The 19,194-nt window shown below is 44.8% G+C and overlaps 1 protein-coding gene across 2 annotated transcripts in view; it reads left to right on the top strand.

Moving 5' to 3' along the window:
* The window catches only part of GALNT1 (polypeptide N-acetylgalactosaminyltransferase 1), a 684,180-nt gene extending 670,549 nt beyond the window's left edge, over window positions 1-13,631 (top strand). For both annotated transcript variants that reach the window (XM_069219558.1, XM_069219557.1), the window contains one exon: window positions 12,100-13,631. In XM_069219558.1, coding sequence (XP_069075659.1) covers window positions 12,100-12,246 — 147 coding nt within the window. In that variant the 3' untranslated portion in view covers window positions 12,247-13,631. The remainder of the gene's footprint in view (window positions 1-12,099) is intronic.
* The last annotated feature ends 5,563 nt before the right edge of the window (window positions 13,632-19,194 follow it).

The following is a 19,194-nucleotide window of genomic DNA, read 5'->3' as shown; positions in this document are numbered from 1 at the left end:
ATAATTTAAAGTAATGCCATTATTTCTCACTATTAAGTGGATGAAAGGACTTAGGGTGAAGTATTGTGTTCCGAATGCCATGTTGTAAATGTTGTGAGAAGATGTGTGTTAGACCTGGCAGCTTTTTGGTCCTTTTGCCATCTGACCTCCTGTTTTTATGGTATACTGGACTCTGTTTTTGCTGGTTTGTCTCTGCACACTTTACAACTGCTAATCCGTGCTAAAGTGCAAAGGGTCCCTATATAAATCGTACTGTTGATTGGTTTACCCATGATTGGCATATTCAATTTACTGGTAAGTCCCTAGTAAAGTGCACTAAAAGTGCCCAGGGCCTAGAAATCAAAGATTACTAGTGGGCCTGCAGCATTGTGCCACCCACATGAGTAGCCCTGTAAACATGACTCAGACCTGTCATTGCAGTGTCTCTGTGTGGGCAATTTTAAACTGCCAATTCGACTTGGCAAGTGTATCCACTTGCCAGACCTAAACCTTCCCTTTTACTACATGTAAGGCACCCCTAAGGTAGGCCCTAGGTAGTCCCATGGGCAGGGTGCAGTGTATGTTAAAGGTGGGGCATGTACGGATATTTGTTAAATGTCCCAACAGTAAAGTACTGCTAAATTCAGGCTTCACTGTTGCAAGGCCTATCTCTCTAATAGGTTAACATGGGTGTTTCTTTTAAATAACTTTAAAATGCAGATTCTCTTTGGGAGCAGATAGAAATATAGAGTTTGTGGTCTATGAACTCACAATTTAAAAAATACATCTTTTAGTGAAGTTGGTTTTTAGATTTAGTTAAAAAATGCTACTTTTAGAAAGTTGGCATTTCCTTGCTTAAACCATCCTGTGACTCTGACCCAGACAGGGAATCCCCATCAGGCAGTTTGACAGTTGGGCTGTTTACACCTCTCCTCTAGACAGTGACACAAAGAGAGCTGGGATGTATCCTGCATATCCTGATGAGCCATCTGAGCTAGAGTGGAGAGATGAGTGGTCCCTTACACCTGATAGGATTGTGCCTGCCCTCACACAATGCCATCTCTAACTCCCTGGTGTGTGTCTGGGGCCTGGCCTGGACAAGGAAGGATCTTGCAAACAACTGAGACTTTCCTTTGAAGTTTGCCAACTTCAAAGGCAAAAAGGGATAGAAGTATTGGACCCAAAACCCCAGACTTTTAGAATCTTTCTGGAATCAAGAGGAACCTCTGCCAAGAAGAAGAGCTGGAGGAGGAGTACTGTCACTTTGCTGTGTTGCTTTGTTGGATTTGCCTGCATTTGCTGGGTCTACCTTAAGAGTGCAAAGGTTGAACTTTGCTGTGTATCCTGCTTGAGAAGGTTCTCCAAGGGCTTGGAGTAGAGCTTGCCTCCTGTTGCAAGTCTCTGGAATATCAAAGACTTCAGTTTCATCTTCCTTCTGCATTGGGAACTGTGTGTTTTGTGCTGTTCAAGGAGAAAATTCACTGCAACGCCATCAGCTATGCAGCTGATCTGCACCGTGACCTGCTGATGCTGCGTGGAGCCGCACTGCCCAGCTTCACAGTCACCCTGGTCTCACCGATGCAGTCATCGGATGACTTCCCTAAGCTGCTGCTCGCACCGTGACTTGTGGGTCCCGCACTCCGGCAATGCCTGCTCACACTGCAGCCTGGGCATTCCAGACGACCACGCTCCTGCTGACACCGGCGCAGCTGCCTGGACCATGGCCTGTGGACACAGCTTGTGAGGAACACGAAGCCCCGTCCTGCACTGCAGCCCCACGCCAGAACCATCAACTCCTGTGTCGTTAAACGTCCCTGTCTGCACCGTGACCTGTGAATGCTGCACATAGGCCATCCCGCACCGCCAACTTGGGCCTATCGATGACAACGCTTCAGCAACGATGATGCCACTGCCTGTACTGTGACTTGGAGACACTGCATGTCACTCCTCCCTGCTTCACATCGCAGCCCTGGTCTCACCGACTCCGCTGGACGGCGTCACCAAGCCTCTGCCTGCACCGTGACCTGTGGGCGCAGCACGTCGCATTGTTCTGCTTCGCACCACAGCCCCAATGCCATCCACGGCAGCACTGTTGACTTCATCAGCCCGGAGCTTGATCCGCAACGCGTGAGACTTCAAGAGCACTGACTCTAGAAGCGACCCAGCAAGGCCGTTCTCTGGAGATCACAGCGAGGATCACGATGCCGTGCAAATCCAAAGGTAATGTTTGCGGGTCTTCCCGACACCATAGCTTGCCCTCGGAAGCCGGAGCCGGACTGAACTGTTGGTTTTGTTGATCACGATGCCGTGATAGCCCAGGTGGAGCTATCAACTTCAAGGAACTGTATTTTTAAGTTAAATCTTACAACATTCATTTCTTTAGCACTGTATGTTGGATTTTACTCATTTTGGTCTTGTTTTAAACAGATAAATATTGGCTTTTTTTCTAAAACTCCTTTTGTAGTGATTTCACTGTTACTGTGTGTTATGTGCAAATGCTTTGCAGCTTACTTCTGAGATAAGCTTGACTGCTCTTGCCAAGCTACCAAGTGGGTGAGCAGGGGTTATCTGAGCGGGTATTTCCTTTATCCTGACTAGAGAGAGGGCCATACTTGGACACAGTGCAAACCAACTGCCAACTAGAGACCCCATTTCTAACATTGGTGGCAGCGGTGGGATAGGACTTGCATTTGCACTTGACCTACAGTGATTGGTGTACACTACCACCATATCGCAGACCACTATGTGCCACATGCTGATTTTTGGTTTAGATTTTTTTTTTTCTTTGATCTATTTTTGATCTGGAGTTCAAGTGAACTCCAACGCCATCATGTCTCAGTCAAGAGCATCATCAGTGGCATCCCAGGATTTGTTTTTTGAAGATAGGTTGGAAACCTACACCGTGAAGGAACTGAAGATAATTTGCAAAAACCTCAAAGTCCTAGTCGGTGGTCTCACCATAAAGGAGGAGCTACAGAAGACTCTGAGGATCTGGGTAGCAGGCAGAACTGCCAGTGGGCAGTCTGTGGTTCCAATGGGGGAGTCTGTGGACCCAAATCCTAGGGAAGATGTGCTGAGGGTGCAGGGGCTGCTAGTTGGGGGGGGGTACCACTGGGGCCAGCAGCAGTGGTGGATCAAAAGGCCTTACTCCAAAGGACAGGAGAGAAACCAGGAGGCATCCGATAGAATTGGAAAAATAAAAAAATGAACGCTCAGAGGAAGCAGCGAGCCATAGAGGAGAAGATACTTTTGGACCATGAGCTTCAGAGTAAAGGAGCTGGATGTGGGGGGCAGATCTAGCAATAATGGTGACAGCAATAGTTCAGTGCCGTCGGATAGAATTGTGCACATTCCTAAGAACGTAGGGAGAGAGTACAAGAAGGGAGACGACCTACAGAGGTGGTTTCAGGGATATGAGGCATCCATCCACATAAATGGGTGCCCTGAGAAGACTTGGATGGAACGATTGTGGAACTACTATATCGCAGACCACTAGGTGCTGCATGCTGATTTTTGGTTTTGATTTTTTTTCTCTTTGACCTATTTTTGATCTGGAGTTAAAGTGAACTCCAAAGACATCATGTATCATTCAAGAGCATCATCAGTGGCATCCCAGGATTTGTTTTTTGAGGATAGGTTGGAAACCTACACCGTGAAGGAACTGAAGGGGAAGAGGGTATGTTTGGGTAAGGGGTACAACCTCATCTATGCTGACATGGAGGCCCTTCTCACTAGGTATGCTCTTACTCCTGTCAAGTACAGGGATCAGTTTAGAAAGAGTAAGAAAACTGATTCCCAGACCTGGTTAGAATGTGTTGATTCCTTCTGCAGAGCACTGGATGGTTGGGTGAAGGGCAGTAATGTCACAGATTTTTAGGGGCTGTACAACTTAATTGCATGGGAGCACTTGTCTAGTCTATGTTAAGTAGAGCTGCGCCAGCACATGACAGACAGTAAGCTGACTGACCTCACGAATCTTGCTATGGAGGCGGACTGCTGGTTGAGTACCAGAGTCCACAAGAAGGTGTATGAGTGAGATTCTACCAAGGGTGGGCAGGGTTCCTAGCAACAGAGTTGGGGGACAAGGGTAAACAAAAGGAGTCTTCCAAAGGGCCCCAATGTAGTAACTCGGTAAGAAACCCCTCCCCCCAGGAGATAAGAAACCATGAGCCTCTTCAGGGAAGCCCTGTAAGTGCTTTGCTTGTGACCAGGTGGGTCACATCAAGGGGGATCCCAAATGTCCCAAGAGGACATAGCCACCCAGTGGTGGGCAGACCAAGGGGTTGGCCAGTGTAGGGCTTGAGGAGGAGTTGGTCCAAGGTGGGTGTCGCAAACCCACAGAGGTGACCCTTGTCTCCCTAGGGGACGGTGAGATGGTCCAAAGAAAACTAATGCCTGATAACACTAAGAAATACAGGCAGTGGGTGACCATCAATGGGCAGAGGGTAGACACTCAGATACTTGAGCCAGTGTCACCACGGTCCAGTGTCACCTGGTCTCTGCAGAGCGAATACTACCTGGTGTACTCCACCAAGTAGTTGCAGTGGACAGCTCGGAGCGCCAATGTAAGGTGACAAAGGTTCCCTTTGAGTGGGGGGGGGGGGCGTCTCTGGTTTCTTGAGGGTAGCTGTGAGTCCCAACAAGCGAGTTCACTGTCTGCTGGGCAACAACCTGGAAACTTCCGCCTGGAAGGTGGTGGAGCTCAGGTTGCACTTGGGGATGTTGGGGTTGCCAGAGTGGGCGTATGTGACCACTCGGACCATGGCAGCCAGACTGGGTGATCAGACAGACCTGGAGCCTAAAACAGTGGCCCAGGTGACTGCCAAGAGAAAAAAGGGCAGGAGGCGCAGGAAACCAACCCCAGAAGTTCCCACGGTCCTGGAGGAGGCTTACCTCGAGGGATGCCCCAGTACCTACAGGGGTGCAAGTGGCCGAGCTGGGAGACCTACCTGAGCTGACCCATTGTTAGCTAGAAGGGGGCCCCACCAGGGAGAAATTCTGCGCAGAGCAGGTGGTGTGCCCTCTCGCAGGTCTTAGGCAGCAGGCTGAGGACCAGGCAGCTGGCGCTGAGCCCATGGATCACCTGATATATTGGGAGATCGAGCTGTATAGCGAGCCTTAAGCTGCTGAGCCTGGGGCAGCACGTGTGCTGGTGGTACCCCAAAGCTTCAGAGCCTTCCTTCTGGGTTTGGCTCATGATGTGCCTATGGCAGGACGTTTGGGGCAGGGCAAGACCTTTGACAGGCTTGTCACTCACTTCTATTGGCCCCAAATGAAAAACCTTTCAGATGTGTTCTGTAGAACCTATCAGACTTGCCAAGCAGGTGGCAAAAGTGGGGGGGAAATGCAAAGCCCCCCTCCAACCCTTTCCTGTCGTTAGCACCCCTTTTGAGCATTTCTAACAGTGTGCGTTACGTAGGTAAAGATACTGTACATGAGTAGATTTAAAGTTAGTAAGCAAAGTCCCGGCTCATGATTGAAATAGGTCTACTGTTCCATTGTAATATTGTCATAAAAAACTAATACAAATATTACTGTTCCTCAGTTTTGCCTGATGCCGCGGTTGGCCTTTTCATTCTCTGAACTATTAGAAATCTACCACTCTGTAATTTTGAAGGCACAGTAGCCTTGCTGAAAAATAAGGATATTCTTATCAGCCGAAAGGCTCTGCAGTTACAAGCCTTCCAAAATTTTAGAGCAGATGCTTCCTTATTTTTTCCATTGTTGCAGATTAATCAAAAACCTTCATGGAGCAGCCAAACTGTTTTTGTTTATACGTATATTTGAACATATGCGGGTTGTGAGCTCTAGTTTCCACTGATTCCTTTCCAAATAAACATCTGATGTTGATCCAATTCAATTGAAACATTTTCAAACTAAAATATTTTGTGAGGCAACACAGGAGTAGGGACTGAAAAGTGTGAAGCGTCTGCATTAGAGGCCTTCGGGAGATGGAGACGAACAGGCTGGGAGTCTGCACAGTAGAATCTTGCAGAGATTATGGCACTTATGCCATTCTGGGATGCAAACTACTACTATGGTGTGCACGAGCGAGGTGACAATGAAGGCACTGCAGGAAGTGGGTGCTTATATAGTATATTTATGTGTTTTTAATAAAACTGTTGCTCAACTTTGCACACTTCTGGATGTAAAATAATACTGGAATAGGCTATATTCTGAAATAAGGAGGTCTACTGGTTCCTCAGTAGCTTTCCATGGAAGCCCACCGGGCAAGACTCTTCGTCTCTGCATGAAGTACTACACTTATTTCAGAACCAGCTATAGAGATAGAGAACACTACTGCAGACATGGGAAGCTGCTGTCCCCAAGATATAAACAAATCGAAGCCAATTGTCATGCATAGCACTGAAAGTTGATCTAAAAGCCACATTTTGGTGGAACATAGGGTACTGAGAACAATACCCCAAATTAATGCATTTTTGAGCAGAGGTTATTGAAACAGTACACTGAGCTTTAACCTCAAAAGTTTGGTCCATGGAGATACTGGACACAGGGGACCAACATTAGTTAACATTCACCATGAGGCATTTAACTTTGGATTGCTTGACTCTTGCCTCTGAACTAGCAACCTGGCACTAAGCCCCATTTGGGTTATTGAGATGATTGATCTTAATGGTTAGGAGATGGGGCTAGGACGGATTTACATGAGTTAAGCATGAAGTAGAGAGTCTGTGTGAGACACTATTAGCCGTTAGAAATCCTCTGAAACCCGTCATAAATTCGCACATAAATCTGAGGAATTGTCTGAGAGCAGAGTGCACCTAGGTGGGCCGTTGAAATGTTGGGGTTCCATCAAGAAAGGCAAGGGCCGGTATTCTATGCAGTCAGAACCTGCACTGCTGTGTGATCTGATCCTGCACTGCTGTGTGATCTGATCCTGCTGATGCTTTGGAATGTCTGCAAAGTGCCAAGTTGGATTTGTCACTGAAAATAAATAAGTTGAATTTTGGTCATACCAAAACAGTAAAGAAGAGGCTAATGGAACTGCAAGCAAGGGGGTAGGGCAGCTGCTAGATACCTTGATATTTTATGTCAGCACCACGTTGTATAAATTGGAGCTACAGAACTAAGATGTAGCTACGAAAGAGGCATAATATTCCACTTGGAGTCAGTTGGCTCTAGGGCTTTTTCCTCACACCATACTTGAAGTGGCAATTCAAATCTATGGCATTGTGAGTAAGGCATCAAGGATCACCTTATATCTTTGAGATAGTCTTTGCACCACAACAATATTCAAGTACTGTTGCAGCTGGTTTGTAGTTGCCGTGGGGTGTTGGAGCACAAATGTCTGTCATGTGAGTTTAAAAATATGGTGTTTATTTTATTCTGTATTTAATATAAACTAGCCAGACCTCCGTCATATCACTAGTCTCTATGTACGTCTTGAAGAGCCGTGTGGGGGGATTACCAGTTTACATATGTTATGTGGGTATTTATCGCCAATATTTTATGCAACCAAGCCTTTCCTAAAGGAGCAGCATATTTGGTTCCTCAGTGTAACATCTCTGTCTTGATGTTGGCGTTAGTCAGGGTCTGTAGCACCTTCTCTAGCTCTGATGCCTCACAAAGTAGTTGTCTTCTGACATCACAGTGGATTTTATTCAAATGATGTAACTATTCCCCTTTTTGCTAATCAAATGATCATTAAGACATAATTAACCACCGCAGGAGAGGCCGGAATCCTGCATCCACAACCCCACATTTTACACTTTCCTGCATGGAGATTGAGCAGATTTAATTTAAGGGATTTTGATCTTCCTGTCTGAGGTGGTGAATGTTGTTTTGGGAACTCACCGCCAACCCACAAAGTCCATTGCTTTCTGTTTTTTCTGTCTGCATGACCGAAGGCTACTTATTTGCCCTTTGGCCTTGCTTGCCTGATCAGGCCTCGTTGATCAAGTCACTTTTTATTTCCTTTTTTTGATGGCTTGTACATATGTTTTCTCCTGTCTCCTTATATTTACTCCTATTGGATCTTCATGTGGTTTTCACTTTTGTGATGTGAGCGTGCGCCCATCACCCCTCTGTACTGTTCTGAGCTCTTGACCTTGAAGACCTTGTTTCACATTGCCATTTCTTCTGTGTCTCAGGTCATTGAGGTTCAGGTGGTCTAATGTCAGCCTTGTGTACCACTATTTTCAGGCAAATTAGTCCTTAGGCATTTGCATTCTTTCTTCAGAAAGTGGCGTCCTGTTTCCAGTTAGGACAGTCCGTCATTATCTCTGTGTTCTTCTCTCTGCCATATCCTTCTGATGAGCAAAGGAGGCTATATTGGTTGCTTCCTGAGCAGGATCTTAGTTTCTTCAGTTAGAGTACTTATGAGTACTAGGTGGATTATCTGCTTTTTGTTAGACTTGCTGATATGCAGAAGGGCGAGGATTTCTAAAAAGAAATTGGGGATCGTTCTATGCATTAAACTGTGTTTTGTCTGGGCCAAAAATGAAAATGATCCTTCTGAGGGACTTCACTCTCATTCCACCAAGGAGAATGCCACTGCTATGGTTATTGCTTAGTGTGTGCCTTTTGCCAAAAGAAGGGCTCTTCCCAGAAATCAAAGGCATTTTGTTTGGAAAATACATACATTTCCTGTTAGAAAATTGTTGAAAATTACTCCTAGCCTCAAAAGCCTTTTGTGAAATCAGGATTTAATCGGTTAGAAAGGTTTCCAATTACAAAAATGTCAGAGCTCTTTGCTACAGGTTCCTGTTTCCACAAACCAAAAAAAACAAAACTGTCCTGTCCCCCTTAGGCTTTTGAGAAAATTAACTTTTGTCTGATGCTAGTTAAGTGGCATGGATATGTTGAGTGAACAATGTGTTGGATCCACTGATTGCAGAAGATGATATGAGACAGGCTAGTCATGTGCTGAAGTTCAGTAAGGCACATAGTCTTAATGGCAATATTGTGGATATTTATAAGATCTGCCTTTTGGGTCTGAAAACAAAGTTTACTATGCTGTTCAGCAGTTTTGCCTATGTAAAAGGGGTGACACCATGTAAGTGGAAAGTTGTTAGTCATTCCCAAGCCAGGTAAGGACACTCAGATCTGTTCTTAGTACAAGTCCGTGACCCTTCTCCAAATGGATTCAAAATTATTTATGAAAATTCAGTGAAGAGAACTGAAGATGTCCTTCTGGACGTGATCTATCCAGACCAGTCCTTATTGATAAAAAAGGAGGTGGTGCATTAAAATGTAAAGTGGATAATACCCTTGGTCATGAAGGTGCAAATAAAGTAGAATCACTGTATTGTGCAAATCTGAAGAAGTTTGAGCAGGTTGGTTGGAGATGTGTGTCTCTGTGTGTATATATTCACTTAAAAAAAAACAAAGGTTACATGGACGTTATAGTTAGGTTCACATTTTAATGTAGAAAACCATAGAAAGTCAGCTATTATAGTTAGTTATCTCAGTCAACTATTACTTGTGCCCTAAGGTAACTATAACTTGCACCCTCGTCATGCACAGTTTTTTCAGCAAACATGTTACTGCAAATATTAAACTGACATTATCAATGATGTTATTAAAGGTGTCATGAGTGCTGTAATTTGTGGGGTAATAAGCAGTGCATGCCGAGGACGCCTAAGGCAGTGCCCAGCAGGGGTTGGCCGCAGGGCCTGGCCTGTTGCCAGATGTTGTGTCCAGCACCTCAACCCCATGCTGCGCACAGCCTTTCGCCTTGCGTAGCGGGAGTTGACTGCGGCCTGGCTCTCTGGGTGTGAGATGGTGTATCTGGTTGTGAGAGTGGCTCTCTGGGTGGAAGAGTGGGTGCATCAGTGTCCTAGTGGGTCTGTGAGTAGGTGCATCAGTGTGGATCTGAGTGGGAGCGTGAGGGTTCCAGTGGGTCTTTGAGTGGGTAAGTTTAAGTCGGTTATTGAAGCTGTGAGTGGGTGCACGATGGTCTGTGAGTGGGAGCGTAAGGGTCTGAGTGCACGCGTGAGTGGAAGAAAGATTGAAAAAGAGAAACTGAGAAAGCAAGCGAAACAATGAGCGGGAGAGAAATCGTTTTAGGCTTTGATGAATGATAAACTTAGATTGAGATATTTCAAAACACTAGTAAATAAACAGACACACTGCCAAGAGATTCTAGGATTTGAACCTTCAACCTACTGAGTTACAGCGCAAGACCTTGACCATTAGCCCAGAAGGGACTCTGTTCTGCTCTGCATCCAAACATAACTATGAAATGTGTACCAGTCATCTTGCTTGACTTACTCTTTGAAGTCAATGCATGTAGAGACCATTGCAATGACAGTCTCTCTGTGAGTGACAGTCTGTGTGGGAGCCTGAAGGCCCCTCCAGTCCTAGCCAGCTTTCCAGGTCTTGTTGGATCCAGCATTGCTCTCACAAGCAGGCAGCTGCTTTAAAAATTGTGTATTTGTGTACAGGAAAACAGATGAAAACTCCGCTTTCTTGCCAGTGGGAGCTGTCCGCTCCCACCAAGCAAAAGCAAACAGCTATGTCCCGGGGGAGGGCACCTTGGGACATAGCAGGAGCCGGCCCAGGGGGTTGGCAGTTCCCAGGGCCAATATTGGCTCCATAAAGGGTGGGGGGGGGGGGGGAGGGGGAGGGGGCACTGCTCCCCTCCAGTGAGCATTTCCCAGGGGAGATGGTGGTCCCTTATGCTCGGGGGACTGAAACAGACGTCCCCACAGGACCCACGGGCACTGTATTTATTGAAAAGCCCTGGGGAGGTGGCAATCCCTGTGACTGTTCGGGGGAGGGCAAGTGCCCCCCCAGTATTGGATTAGTAATTGTGCCCCATGGAGTGCCCCTCATTCAACATTGAATTGCCCCCCAGACCTAGCCAACCAGAGACTATTTACAAAACAAGTTCAGAGCCAGCGCTTTTTTTTCATTTATTTTTTTTTTTGTTTGTTTTTTTGTTTTTTTTTCTGCGGATCTGCGCCAAAACTTTTTTAAAACATGCTTTTCAAGCCGGAGGGGGTGAAGGGGCGGGGGGCGGCTAAAGCAGAGTCCTAACATGGCTGCTAACACTTTCTTGTTGAAGCGTTGTCAGCCAGTAGGAGATCAGCACGAGATCAGGAGGGTTCACAGAGCCTTCTCATCCATATATATATATATATATATATATATATATATATATAGTATATATATATATATAAATTTGGATTTTCTTTAATTTCTCAAAACCTTTCCGGACCAAGAGTTACCATTCTGCCAAATTTGGTGCAATTCCAGTGGTTCCGGTGCTCTTGCTGTTAAAAATTCATATGGAAAAGTGCATGGGGGGAAAAAGCGTTTTGGGTTTGCCAATGCCTTTTGTCTCGGCCCCTGCTTGACGGATCACACCGAAACTTTCCAGACACCAGCCGATGTGAGCTTCCAATGTTTTGGGAAAATGTTGTGAATATTCGTCAACCGGTGCCAAAGATATAGGCAAGAAAAAAACACTGTTTCTATTGAATATTTCACCCTATAGTTTGCTGTCCGGTTCTAATTGCAAGGCTTCATTCTGGCCTAGCCCTACAAACTGCCCTAGATATGTTTCTGCCTCAGTGGCCTTTATTGGTGAGGTGTAGCTTTTAGTTCCTAGATACATTGAGCAAAAAATGAGTCTCGCCACAAGCCACCACCCTCAGCTCAGCAGAAAAAACAAACCAAGTTACAGTGAGACATGTTGAATTAGTTGAACATTAGTAAAAGGGAGACTGCTATGTCGCTCTTGCTGCAGTCCTGACCCACATGTCAGGTTACATTTTCTTGCATGTCTTATGCTACACTTCATATATGACGCTTTTAAAGAACCTGTGGTTGCTTATTGATCCACATACAGGTATGTAACCTAATGATATGGTTAGATTTGTCTGTCTGGGAAGGTTGCAAACTGATTGGGTAATGGTTGGTCCTCTGTCAAGAAAACTAAATTTAATAAAGGAATACAATTGTGCACTAGTAGTTCTTCCCACTACCTAGAAACTTAGTAACTACCTTTCCGTATCATTTTTTGCATGTTTAAGCACCAACTACAACTCTACTGAAATCTGATTTTGTCCGAAATGTATATAATAGCATGCCATTTGTTTTGCTGAAATTAGGTTAATAAAACGTTTGATAAAATGATTGTACTTCTCATTGCAGAAACTGACCTTACTGCATGTTAATAGCAACCAGTGTTTGGACAAAGCAGCAGAAGAAGACAGCCAGGTACCCAGCATCAGAGACTGCAATGGCAGCCGATCCCAACAGTGGCTCCTTCGCAATGTCACGCTGCCAGAGATATTCTGAGGGGCTGTTCACTGAGTTCAGCAGTGTAAAAGAAAGGATTGACTGGGCTACCTCGGCAAACATGGCTTGCACGTCCTTGAAGAACCAGAGAAGGAAATGTGTTTTCTGCTCGGCACAGAAGAAGAGGAGGCGAAGAGGAGAATCGAGTCATCGGCCATTAGGAGCTCACTCTTCTGACCTTTTCCATAGCTGTGACTAGCGCCTCCGACACAAGGATGTGACTCAACATACTTTTCTAGCAAAACTGTGCACACTGATGTTTACAAGGACGGGGAGTCTCCCTCATCAAAGAATCTTCTAGATAACCTTCTAGACCACTGAAACATAGTCATGCAATTAAGCTCCTTGGAGCGTGGCATATCGTCGTTGTTTGCTTGCACATCTGTATCCTGCGCTGAACGTACGATCGCAAGGAGGGGGCTTGTGCGGAGAGTCTGTCCTGGTTATTACTGAATAACCACCAAGTATAATTTTGAAGGATGAGTGTAAAGGTGGCGATTGGATTTTAGTAACATACGCAGATTTTTATGATGAGGGGAACGGGGTTTGAAGAGAGATTCAAATCGGAGCAATGGAAAGTACAATTTGTTATAGTAAAATATCAAATTTATATGTAGATTTTATACCTCAGCGGGGATTAATATCCAGTATCAAAGATGTTCTTGCATACTTTAGCTATGTGATAGGCATGAATATGTATCTGTGTGTGTGTGTGTATATGTGTGTGTATATATACACACACATACAAACACACTGATATGCAGGTGTACAAGAATTCTATTTTTTTCTTGGTGAGCTGAAGATGATTTTTGAAAGCGGATAAAGCTAGCTAAAGTATGACAAAAGTATATCACCGTTACACCTTGTTTTTTTCCACCTTTCCTTTACTCGTGGTTTGTGGGCTGATAGAATCAGAACATATCTTAACGCCTTCTGAGGGAAAAGGACCTAAACAAGTAGAAGCATTCAATACTGCAACAGACAACAGTTTTGTATTTAGTCCAGAATGACTCCTTTTCAGTTCTCCAAAATCTTGGAGTTTTCTTGTCTACGCAAGGGGGCATAACCGTACATTTGCAAACTTCTGAAGCTAACTTGGAGTATGCTCATTGTTGAAACTCCCTACTACGCTACTACATATTTCTTTTCACAGCAATAAACCTTTTTTTGTTTTTAGTTCCAGCCGGCAAAAATAAAGGTAAAAAGGAAAAATATATGTAGCAGGAGTTTGATAGAACCCGAAGGTTTGCTGGAAAACCTTCTCTATTCCATACTCGGATGTGCTTCATTGTCAAGTGCATATTTAGATTAGATTCCTGCAATGTAATGTTGATCTGCTGCTTTTTTCTAATAAAACCTTGAGAAAAATTGTTAATTTGACTGGTGACATAGACTAAAAAGATTCCTTGAACATCCCTCTCTGCCTACGAATGTGCCTTCTAATCATATTTCTTTATTCCATTTTAGTTGGGACCAGTTTAACCTTTTGCATCTTTAAAATAATTCCTAAATGAAATGATTCCGTTGCTGAACGTTTTTTCTTAAGGAAAGAGAACATATTTGTGCTGTTTTCAGAAAATAAAAAATAAATGCGTTTGTTACTTGACAAGGTGGCTCGGAGCACATACTATACCCGTGTGATAAAGTGTCAGGGACTTGTGCAACTAAACAACATGAAGGACACCATTTTTGTTTTGTTGTCCATATGTAACGATCATGAGCTAAAAATTAATCGTTTTTGTTGTATACCGTACATCAGTCTCTATGGCAAAGACTTTGTAATCCATTGTGGACTCCTCGAATGGTACATATTTGAGTCTGATTTTCACAGTAAACGATGTCCGCGCCACTTTATTGTTATGTCAAGCAGGAAAAATTTGGTATAAAATATCCACTTTATTGTATATAGTAGAAATGAAACATTCCCACAGATCCTTCCCTTTGCTGCAAATTTCCATTATCAAAGCAGAAATAGTACGTTTTATCATTTTCGTGGAAGAGAACACGCACCACCTTGTATTTATTCTGGCCTTTAGCTTGACTAGTATTTAATTAGCATTCTCATATCGTTGACTGGGTAAAATAAACCCTAGTTTCCTTCTCGAAGCCAGTTGACATATACTTTAACCCACCATAATTTAGCTCCCCAGTCCCCATGATGATAGTGACCATATTTTAAATTAAACAGTATAATGTTTGTTGTAACAAATTAAAACCACAGTGGTTTTGGCACACACAAATCAAACTTGGTGTGCACATGTTGTGGCATGAATTTTAGTGCAGAAATTAAACACGAGAATACACTAAAATTGAATTTTCATTCAACTACGCATTTGATGTAATGGCACTTGTTATTCTCCCTGCTGATTTATGCTCTTATAGCAATTAGATTACTTTTGTTAGTCTTGTAATGAAAAACTACACTTCAATTTTCGTTACATATTCAAACAATATTATGCCTGCTCAAAAATACTTCTCTGGCTAAAATGTAGCTTCTCTACGTTACAGTCATGCCCAAACCATTGACTGCCAGCCAAGCGATAACAATGGGCCTCCTCCTCTTTTTCAGCCAGCAGTGACCTTCCTGACTTTCCAAGCTAAGCATTCCTGCTAACCTGCCCCGAGACCACAGCTGTGTCTGCCTTTTCTTTGGGAAGCAGCGAGACAAAAAAGACCGTTTAGGGGGAATAAAAACCCACTCTTCCAGCCAAGGCCAAGATGTCCCCTGTCGTCTTTGTGGACAGCCACCTCTTTTCCATCCTCTCCCAAGATACGCTCCATGCCAGTGGGGAGGGCCTGTTCCTTAACCATCAGTGCTCAAATCGAATAACCAAATACACATGGTTCTGCTCAGTAGCAATAAAGCCATCAGTGCTCAACTCGAATAACCAAATACACATGGTTCTACTCAGTAGCAATAAAGTGCTGTGCTCCACTGCTGCCACAGTCTGATCTATACAGGCACATCTTCCCTGGTGGCAACCCAAGATATTCTGTAGGGGGTAGAGGAACTTCTCTTTTGAAGAGCAACTAAGCCATTTCAACTGTTAAGAAAGGAACAGAAGGAAAAAGGAGCCTGTCCTTATAAGAAGTTTCAATTGACTGACTTTGACATGTCACAGGCAGCTGTAGCCTGAAAGTGTATAGGACGTACCTCCATTTCATGATACTGTTTAATCTCTGTGTTGCCCTTTTGGTCTTTTCAATGAAAGTGTCTCAGGTGGCAGCCTTCCTGTGTTAGCAGAAAGTTCACTCTTCCTCGTGACAAAATGTCTGTGATGTTCAAGCTGCTCCCAGGTAGGCTACAGATACTGCATTGACCCTTTGCAAACCTGGGTTTTCAGTGAACTGCCTGAAATTCTTTCAGGCCCCCTTCAAACTGATTCGGGTCATAGAGCAATCCTAGACTCCACTTTTGCAAAGTCCTTCTCAACCCCAGAGAGGGTTACCATTATCAACCTGTCAGTTTCTCATTTCTTGACCATCAAGACCTTGAGTACGTAGTGGTTTAATTGGCCTTTGGAACTATGCTTAGAAATGACACTCCATACCAAATTCAACCTCTGGCATAACAAAATTGGACCAGCTACAAAGCTCACCATCCACCTTTGCCTGTGACCTTGGAGAATAATGGATTCATTGCCCTTAACCTCTTGATGGGATGTCTTTCAACCCGCTCCATCTGGAGTGCATCACTGACTTTTACTCCAGTATTGGAACTTTCATAGATTCACATGCTTGAATCATTCCATGTCATCGAGATGGGAGTCCCCGGTGCAATACAACAAAACATGGTCAATTGCATATAAAGCTCTAAAAGCACTTGGCCTCTAACTTAGAAACATATCACAGTTGTTGTATTAAAAAGGACCAAACTTAAAAGGCAACCAATCAGCTCACACCACTCTCTAGAACCCTCCTGTGAGGAGCTGACTTCCCTCAGATTTTCCACTGCACGTCTTGCTAAGGAGTCTCCCTTGAGCTCTGCTCAGTTTTTGTCTCCGAAATCCTTTCTGAGGAGATTTGGTTCTTTTCCTCTTCAGGAGTTATTCAAGGTGGGTCAACCTGCCTACCATGTCAGAGACACCTAAGAAAGGGCTTTTTAGAGCCTTTGCTACCTGCTTGAAGAAAATACTGCATGTGGATGACCAGCATAAGGACTGCATATATTATCTCTACCCTAGCCATAAACCTAGAGACTGTAAGATATGTAGGGCCTTTTCTACTAAAACAGTAAAGGACGGCGAAGGTCGCCTTCTACTTTGGCTACAAAAACTGAAATCCAGACACAATCCAGTTTCTGATGAGACCAGTGCCTCTTCCTCTGTCTCTGTGGTAAAAACACCTGTGAAGACAAGCTGAAGTTTCTTAAGAAGAACCACCCAGAAAAGCTTTTAAAAATCTGCTGAAGTGTCCTAAAAAATGTATAGCCCTTCAAAGAGGATGAAATCTAAAGCTTCAGATTTAAAATAAAAAAAAGCCTGTCTCAGAGCCATCAACACCACCAGTTGAGGCAAAACATACCATCAGGAAGCCAATTTCTGCACCTTCGACTGGATCATCATCGACGGTAGCACCATCGACTGCTCATGCCTTAACGAAGACATCCACCGTTGTCACACTGTCAGTGGCAGCAACCAGCTTTGTCGACAGTCTGCTCATCCTTGTCAACGGCACGCCCTATCTCTTTGCTGTCGGAGCACTCTTCCTCAATGAGACTTACCTTGTCGGCACTGATACCGTCGACAGACACCTGTCTGCGATGACCCTGCTGACGACGGCCTCGTCGACAATGCTTCTATTGACGACGGCTTCGCCGACATAGCAACAACAGTCGACAGGATCGTTGACAACTCTCCAACCGCCAACGACACATCTCAACCGTCGGTGCTTCCACCGTTGATGGCGGTTGATCCATCGACGGTACCTCCGTCAACGATCATTTTGTTGACGCCACCACCACCGTCGGCAGCATCTCATCTGTCGTCGACGATGAAGGTTACAGCAAAAGTACAGAGACTATGTTCCTTGCCTCTGTTCTCGTCGACGGACCAAGCTGCGCAAAGAAGGCTAAAGAAGTACCATTTGACACCTTCACTAACATCTCCTAACAAGGTTTCCAGCCTTTTACCTTCACACCTGTTAAATGGGGATGACTCCGAGGAAGATGGCATTTTTGGAGTGGCCAGTAGCCCTTCCCAGTTATGAGTTAAATGGCAAGAATATTCAGAGGATGATGCTTCATACTATGACCAAAGTTATTATGAGCAGCAACAGCCGGGGCTGGTAATTCTTTCCCCTACCACCCCTCCGATTGGTTTCAGACTTGCAAGCAATGTTGGCAGACTATAAAGAACGTTTTCCGTTGAAGCCTTCATCCGTGCAACAACCAGTACTTCTGGCAATGCCACCAACTCCCCAGTTGCAACAACCACATCATACACCTCCACCAAGGCCACAACATTCTACACTCTCTACACCAATGCAGCAAGTTACTTCTCATGAGGATGCAGAGGAAGGAGAAATACAGACTGGGAATGACGAATGGGATGTTTATATCATACCAGCGCCTGCAGTTCCTACGACACCTGTTGTAGAGTCTCCATCTGAAGACATTGGTGGCTTTCATAACCTCCTTGAGCGAGCAGCCACACGGTTTGATCTTCCGATGCTTGCAACTCAGCAGGATTGCTTCCTCTACGATTTTAGAGAGCCCCACAAAAAAACGGTCAGGGCTATACCAATAATAGATCATTTTTGGAGCCAGGGCTTGAAGATCATGCAGAATCCTGCATTGGTCCCTGCAGTGCGGCCGAGGCTTGACCAAAAAATTCAAGCCCACTGATGATGCTCCTGCTTGTATCTCAGACCACCCGAAACCAGACTCTGTAATTTCACAAGCTGCCCAACGTTGCTCTAGAAACCCCTCCACATCGTTGACAACAACGCCGGATAAAGAGGGGAGACGCTTAAATAACATCGGCAAGCGTTTTTCCTCAATGCGGCCAATTCCCTTGATCTACTTGGTAGATATGATCCCCAACGCTGGTCAGACATGTCCCAATCCTTAGAAGAGCTTTTGGAGAGTGCCAAATCAGAAGCAAAAAAAGGTGCTCATGGAAGACCAACGATCTTCAGCAGAGATCATGGATTGTGCGCTTGATGTTGTAGCTATGGGCTTAGACTACTCGCTGGGTCAGCTGTCTTGAGGCATCAGGGTTGGCTCAAAGCCACTAACTTTCGCCCCGAGTTGCAGACCAAGATTTTGGATGTTCCCTATGACGGGGAGACGCTTTTTGGGAAGCACGTCGACAATGCTCTTCAGACTATAAAGTCAGATACAGAGACGGCAAGATCATTGGGCACTCCTATAGTACAGGAAAGTGCCCTTTCAAGAAGGCAGAGGTCAGCCTTCCTTTCGTGGAGGATACCAGCACTATAGGCATCCATCCTCCTCCTCTACATTCCAACCTTCTAGGCCACATCATCAACAGAGGCAACCGCCTCCCGGGGCTTACACCAGGCCCCTACCACAAGACCAAGTCAGGGCGGCAATCTAAAGAGTCTGCACGAAGGCAATGACTGTCTACCACCAGTTCCTCCTCACTCCTCTCCTACAATTTTCCATGGGATCTTAAAAAATCATGTCTAACGGTGGTGGCAAATAAAGAAGGACAAGTGGGTGCTGGATGTAATTCGATTTTGGGCCCCTGTTGGAATTCATTCAGATTCCTCCATTAATGCCTCCATCCCAGTCCTGACAAAAACATCTGTGTCTGCTCTGCTTAGAGGTAGCGACCATGCTAAAGAAAGAGGCCATAGAGGCTGTTCCATATTCCCAGAGAGGGAAAGGTTAAAATCCTTTTTCCCGAACCCTCAGATGAATGGAGAGAGGATCCTGCATTCACTCGATCTTAAGAGGTGCATAAAATTCTATCTGGACAGAAC

The sequence above is a fragment of the Pleurodeles waltl genome, chromosome 2_2 (genome assembly GCF_031143425.1).
Source record: "Pleurodeles waltl isolate 20211129_DDA chromosome 2_2, aPleWal1.hap1.20221129, whole genome shotgun sequence".
Lineage (NCBI taxonomy): Eukaryota > Metazoa > Chordata > Amphibia > Caudata > Salamandridae > Pleurodeles > Pleurodeles waltl.
This window is presented reverse-complemented; position numbering and strand designations above follow the sequence as displayed.